We start from the raw sequence: 7,185 nt of genomic DNA, 5'->3' as shown, positions 1-7,185 counted from the left end.
GAAAAATGTCCGAAAGGGGTAAAACCAATTGGATTAAATAATAGGAATAGAGTTGAGAGTTGGAGTTGCTTTATCTTTCTGAATTAACTCTGGTACTACTACTCTCCTTGCTTGTGAGTGATTTCTTCATTGGCAGGCTGTATGTGATTGACACTAGTTTGATCAGCTACCAATACTCGTCCGGATCTGAACCCCAGGTTTAGTGCGGATCCATCTCTACTTGAGGGTGAAACGCGTACAGTCCATTCTCCTTCATGATCCTACTCAAAACACCACAGACAAGGTCAGATCTTTCGGATCAGAGAATGTTGCATCTATGGATTCTAGCCTCTACCACAGAGACTTTAATCTCCCCAGAAATCGGCTGAATTGATGTCTCGAGAAGTCCCCAACGAAATCGTAGATTAGCCGTCTAAGAGACGTGTATTCAAGCTGGTCGTTCATCATTGGACGATGAAAGACGCACTCTGAACCCATGTAAAATGTGATAACCTTATGCCAGTTCAACGCATTCATATTGATGAAGAACGAATATACATCTGAGAATTAATCAAACACGAATCGAAGAGAAACAGTAATACTTTTATTAATTCATAGGACTCAGCAGGGCTCCTCCCCTCAACCTAAGAGGTTTAAAAACTCATACTGAAAGTTAAATATGGTGGTGAAAACGAAAATAGGGCTGAAGATCCTTAACAAAGAGTAATCTTCTACTTTAAATACTAAACTAGTGACTAGTAAGGGTAAAACAGTCTACTAGTGCGAAATTTCACTTCTGGGGCCCACTTTGTGAGTGTTTGGCCTGAGCTTTGATGAAATCCATGTGCTTAGGCTTCCTTGGGTGTTGACTCCAGTCTTGGCACCTTTTTGGGCGTTGGACTCCAGCTTGGAATCCCTTTCAAGCACTGGACGCCAGAACTGGTCAGATGGCTGGCATTGAACGCCAGTTTTGGGCCTTCTAATCCGAAGAAAAGTATGGACTATTATATATTGCTGGAAAGCTCTGGAAGTCAGCTTTCCATAGCCGTTGAGAGCGCTCCATTGGGACTTCTGTAGCACCAGAAAAGTTCTTCCAAATGCAGGCAGGTCAGATCTGGATAGCATCTGCAGTGCTTTCTTTGTCTCTGAATCAGACTTCTGCTCCAGCTCCTCAATTTCAGACAGAAAATACCTGAAATTGTACAAAAATACAAAAACTCACAGTAGAATCTAAAAATGTGAATTTAAGACTAAAACCTATAAAAATATAACAAAAACTACTAAAAACTATATGAAAGTTATGTCAAAAAGCGTATAAAATATCCACTCCTCACTCCTCTTAAAATCCATACCACTTTTCTTCGAACAAAATCAGGTATGGTAGCTGCTCCTTCTCCATGTTCAGTTCGGATATGAGAGCAATGCTTAAAACTAGTGTTTTTTTTTTATGTTTCTCCTTAAATCTCTTGTCTAGTTGACTTGTGAGCCAAGAAATCTCTATTTCCAACAAGATTGAGGTGAGAAAATTCTACTTACCCTGCTGTTGAAGGTTCGGTCAGTTGTGCTTCAAGGGTTTTTAAGTTGTTTTTTATTGAAAACATGTTGAAAAAGTGAACTAAGAAGTTTTCTTAGTGCAGCCGGTTGGAGGTAGCAGCAAAGGGTTAGGTTTGGCAAAATTATTCTTGATTAATTGTGTTCATGTTGTGTGATTGCTGGACTATTGGTTTGTGCTTGAAATTGGGCATTTAATTGCTTGATTATTGATGAAACGTTGTGATTTTTGAGCTAAACAATTTGGTTCCAAAGTGCTGCTGGAAAAAACCTAACTATCCAACCCTATTTTCATGATGAAATTGAGTTGGAATCATAATGAAAATGATATAATTTGGTGGCTGAAATATGAAATTGAAATTTGAGAAAAATCAGTTAACAAAAAAATTGAAAAACTAGTTAAATATCAAGTGAAAATTTAATGAATTTTGATGAAGTTAGTTTGGTTTCTTGAAGAACAAGAAACCCTAACTTTTTTATTATTTTGAGGTCAAAATATAAATATGAAAAATTTTGGAGTTGAAAGTTAATTAAAGGAAAGTTTGGAGGTCAAGTAGAATTTTCAAAAGTTGGGTGGCTAAAGTGTAATTTCTAAAAAATTTGGGAGTCAAAATGAAATTTTCAAAAGTTTATGAATAAAATATAAATAAATGAATTTAATAATAAAAATATTTGAGTGATTTACGACTGTTTTTATCCATTTATCAGGAATTTTGTTCATCAATTTGTTGTAACAAACCATAGAATTTTGTTCTAATGCTTCTGGTATCATTTTATGCATATTTTATTGAGTTGCATGTCTTTTTGAACTCATATTGTATAATGTAATCAAAAAATAATAGCAGTATATTTTGGTTTGTGTTTCGGTGTATTTTGTTTGTCTTTCGATATATCTCGTGAATTGAGGTGTATTTGGTGTTGTTGTCCTCTTTATGCTGTAACTAGACAACAGAATATTTTTATTGTGCTTCTGGTGTTATTTGTATATATTTGAGTGATTTGCAATTGTTTTTATCTATTTATCAAGAATTTTGTTCATCAATTTCTTGTAACAAACCATAGAATTTTGTTCTAGTGCTTTTTAGTATCATTTTATGCATGTTTTATTGAGTTGCATGTCTTTTTGAACTCATATTGTATGATGTAATAAAAAAATAATAGTTGTATGCTTTGGTTTGTGTTTCGGTGTATTTTGTACGTCTTTCAGTGTATTTCGTGTAAATTGAGGTGCACTTGTCGCCGTTATCCACTTTATCGTGTAACTATATAACATAATATTGTTATTGTACTTCTGATATTATTTTGTATATATTTGAATGATTTACAACTATTTTGTCCATTTATCAAAAATTTTGTTCATCGATTTCTTGTAACAAACTATAGAATTTTGTTCTAGTTTTTTTGGTAACATTTTATGCATGTCTTTTTGAACTCACATTATTTTACTCTCTTAACAAGAATAAAAACAAAAAAAGTCAAATAAAGAAAAAAAGAAACACATAAGAATACAAAATTACTTGGAAGAGGATGAATCCACATTCATTCAACTAAAAGAAAGAAAGAAATAAGAAAAAAAAGAAGAAAAAATACATTAAAGAAAATATTTGTGCGTTTGTAGCAAAATTTCGGTGCAAAAATTAAGAAATTTATGTGTTATTGTTAAGAAATTTGAGTATATTTTTATTCTGGTAAGTTTTGCATAATTTAAAACTCTTCCTCTTCTTCCTCCTCATCTTCTGCTGCTTCTTTTTCTTCATCTTCTTATTTTATTTTTTTCATAATTCTTTTTGGGAAAAAAAATCAAACAAACAAGAAAAAAATACATAATGTTGCAAAATCAATAAAAAGAGGAGGAGGAAAAAAATGCAGCAACCACAGCAACAATAAAAAGAACGACAAAGAAGATGAAACACGCAAAGAAAAAGAAGGAACGCGAAGAAAAAAGAGGAGGAACACAGAAAAAGGAGAAGAAGAGATGGAGGAGGAGGAAGAAGAATGTGGGACATAAACGTTGGAGGAGGAATGCCGGACACAAATAAAATGAAGAAGAAACACGAAGTATAACGGCGTGATTTCACACATGCATTATGTAAGTGGGATTTGTTGGGTTAGCGTTAACTTGTTTGGACTTGTTTGTCAAAAATGTTTGTATGTATAGTAGGATTGATTAGAAAAAGTACTTATATTTGCTATCCAAACAAAACTTGTTTTTTCTATTAAAAAAAATATTTTTATATAAAATATAAAAAATAATAAATACTATTAAAAATCCGTACTGGACCATATAATATGTATTAAATTTTACATTAAACAGAACACATAGCTATAGTGTGGTTTTCGCAACTATATGATGAGTTTGTAACTTTATAATGATTGTATTCTACGAAAGAACCTAATAGTGCATCTATTACCCCACTACCACATACAACTAGAAGCAAAACTGAGAAGCTCAATCTTTCTTTGATCTTAGTTGTATCCCAAGTAGAACAAGCCCAACTGTTGTGAATGCAGACAGGACCGTCGAACAGTAGAATAGAGCAAGCAAGGCTCCCCTTAAAGACTATATGAAATACAGCAAATATTTGCATATTTTCGGCATCAGAAATTAGAATAGAGTTTAACGCTTAACAAAACCATGTGAACCTATACTGTGAGTGAGAAGTTATTTTAAAGCACCTTAGCGAGCAGCAGAGCATTGTCATTTGCGTACTGCAAGGAACTCTCTGGAATGTTTTCAATTCCCTTAGCTATTTCAAATGAAAGGATCCTGTGTTCAAAGTTGAAACAGAAATTATACAAGAACTGGGTTCTCCTGATGTCAGCCTTATTTCTTATAATGAAAGATAAAAAAGTTTAATGTGCAAAACATACCCAAAAACAACTCCAATTACCGCACCGATATTAGCATTGTCTGGTGTTATTTCAAGCTGCAACTCTCCGAACTGCAGTTGCCAAAGGGATTACTGATTTTGCAGTTTAACAGTAATAGTTTCTTATTCATAAACTGGAGCTGATAAATTTCTGACCTTCAGCATCCTAGCTGCTTCTTTCGGTTGTTCATCTATTCTTGCAGAAGTTGAAATAGCTGATAGAGCTTTCCCAGCTGTGATCATTGCTTTTGCAATCTATGATGGTTAAACATTGCCATATGTTAGTGTGTCAACAGACAAAAACTAATACTGCTCATTCATTGGCTTTTATCTGTCAGTATCATATTTTGGTATATCTTTGCACCAACGTGACTAGTATGGTACTAAGTGCTAATCCTCATCTATCAATACACTTCAATGCTTTGTATGGTTGCATTAGCTTATTTTGTGTTCAAAACAGCTTATAATCAAAGATATTTGCAAGAGTGATTTCGGGGGGTAAACAGTGACTATCCTCCAAAATATAACAAAAACCAAACATTGCTAAAATCAAACAAGGAACTGATTACAGAGAAACACTTTATGGTACCTACTTTCCAGGCATTTCTCTTTCGGTCCTAATATTAGCCTAATATGCTAATGATACAATACATGTTTCAAACGAGAACATCATTAACACTAAAAGAACTGAGAAAAGAGCAAAACCCAGAATGCTTCATTCTGATTAAATATCAGTCACTTATTCACCCAAAAATGTCAACCATGTTTTTTTTATTCACTTAAGGATGAAGATTATTGAAGCCTGACCCATCAGCACAACTTTGAAGTGTTAATACCTTTTGTGGCTCACCTTGGCCATACTGACCCATCGACTGGAACCTTCTTCCAGCAGATACCAACCGCTTGCCAAGTGCTAAGCAACAAAGAGAACAAAGAGACCTTCAACTTCAAGCCATGCCCTCCTTTATTTTGTAGTGAGGAGGTTGTTTGGAAGATCATCCTATCAAAAACCACATTGATATCTTTTGTTATTCATCTATGGGCTTACCTGATCTGGCACTGCCTGTCAAATTCTCCTCCATAGAAGGAAGCTTGGTCAATAAAGAGTAGGAAGCTGACGTGTCGGCACGTTCCCATGCCCGAGTGATGTTTAGCAGTATTTCCCCCAACTCTTGCCCACACTGAGTAAGTACATTATTCCCCATTAAATAAATACGCCATTATCAGTAGTGGGATCGAGCATCAAAGACTATCCATTCTATTCCTAATAGGTAAATACACCAAAGTACCAAACACAATAGAATAAGAGGCAATCAAAAATTGATTAACCGGGATACATGTGATTTTTTGTAAAACTCAAATGCTTCAACATAATTTGTAGCAGGTATAATGGGTCTAATTATCCTATATTAGTAGAGTTTAACCTTTTTAATTTACAGTTAGTAGAGTTGAACTTTTGTCTTTTTGGTGGTTAGTAGCGTTGAGCTTGGCAATACGAGAAAGTAGTATCAATTACAGGCTATAAGTAATTGTAAACTGTTATAATGAGAATGTAGTTTGAACTTCCCTCTGAATGTTATCTTCTCTATTTTACCGTTGAATCAATATTTCGGACGGTAAATTTGTAATTCAAAGAAGGAAATTTTACCATAAAATAAGACTTTGGGGGGGGGGGGGGGATTATTTCATAATTGGGATCCTGCCATGTTATAATAGAATCATCAATGAAAATTCTACCCTTATGTTTGATCAATGAATTCTACTTGTGTGCTTTGCTCTCTGAAAAGGATAAACAGTGAATAGTATTTAAGTACCAACCTCGTCCAAGACTGGTCCATTTGATAGATCGAATGCGGCATCGTTCAGCTGCACAAATCACAAATACAACTCCAAAGAAACATTTATTTATTTAATTTGCTGTTATTTAATCAATAAAATTTCAAAAATAAATAAATAAATAAAAAAGCAGCGTGTAGAGTGCAGAGAGAAGGAATGATGTCGAGGGCACTCACATCCAAACGAAGATCCCGGGGAAGCTGAGCGAAGTAATCAGAAGGAAGATCAAAACTGTCCTGCAACGGAAACGCGAGGGAAATTAAGGCACCTAAACTCATATAAAACAGAAAAGAAAGAGTTTAAAGCGAGAAATAAAGAAATTGAGAAAATGAACGGCTTACGGCAATATGTTGGAGAAGCGGGGAGGGATCAGGTTCGATGGATTTGGAATTGGAGGAGTCAGACTGGGTTAAAGCGAAGCGCACTGAGAGAGGTTTCGTGATGAAGTTCGTATTGGTGGAAGTGGTGAATTTTAGTGAGGTCAGGGAAGTGATTTGGTGTGCTCTCTGCTGAGACAATTTAGAGAGAGGAGGATGGAGATGAAGCCAAGCTGAAGCCATTGTTTTCTTTTCTGTTTTCTTCTTCTTCTTCAGTGCGACACACACTCACCACACAAAATTTAAATCTGCGTGTGGATTGTCCGTAAGTTAGAGCATCCGCTAGTTATAACTTCAATTTCATTTTTCATCCATCAAATGACACCCACATGAGTATTTGTAGGGGGGTGGCAATGGGTAGGGTAGGGTACGGTTTAGAGTCAATCCTAACTTTATTCGCGGGCTGAGATTTTTATATAAACTCAATCATACTCTATTCGCGGGTTGAGAATATCTCAACCCTAACCCTACTCGCTTTTAATTTGCATCTACCCGACTCTATTTACGGGTTACAAAAAAAGAAATAACATTATTATATAACTTGATGATAATTTAAAATAGAAGTGACTTTT

The 7,185-nt window shown here is 34.9% G+C and overlaps 1 protein-coding gene across 2 annotated transcripts; it reads right to left on the bottom strand.

The window, feature by feature from the left end:
* Positions 1-564: 564 nt before the first annotated feature.
* On the bottom strand, positions 565-6,953 carry LOC107618650 (LOW protein: ammonium transporter 1-like protein). Of its 2 annotated transcripts, none has more exons than XM_088499603.1 (9): positions 6,578-6,907; positions 6,413-6,472; positions 6,219-6,266; positions 5,449-5,581; positions 5,237-5,313; positions 4,557-4,655; positions 4,402-4,472; positions 4,207-4,297; positions 565-1,171 (listed from the first exon to the last, which is right to left on the bottom strand). In XM_088499603.1, exons 1-9 carry the CDS (start codon positions 6,794-6,796, stop codon positions 1,157-1,159), a joined length of 813 nt encoding a protein of 270 aa, XP_088355729.1. In that variant the 5' UTR covers positions 6,797-6,907; the 3' UTR covers positions 565-1,156. The 2 variants fall into 2 exon arrangements, with proteins under 2 accessions (XP_088355729.1, XP_016176252.1); XM_016320766.3 differs by lacking the exon at positions 565-1,171 and adding an exon at positions 3,788-4,090 and having other exon boundaries at positions 6,578-6,953.
* Between the last annotated feature and the right edge of the window lie 232 nt (positions 6,954-7,185).

This window comes from Arachis ipaensis, chromosome B9 (genome assembly GCF_059453495.1).
Source record: "Arachis ipaensis isolate K30076 ecotype BB chromosome B9, ASM5945349v1, whole genome shotgun sequence".
NCBI classification, from domain to species: domain Eukaryota; kingdom Viridiplantae; phylum Streptophyta; class Magnoliopsida; order Fabales; family Fabaceae; genus Arachis; species Arachis ipaensis.
This window is presented reverse-complemented; position numbering and strand designations above follow the sequence as displayed.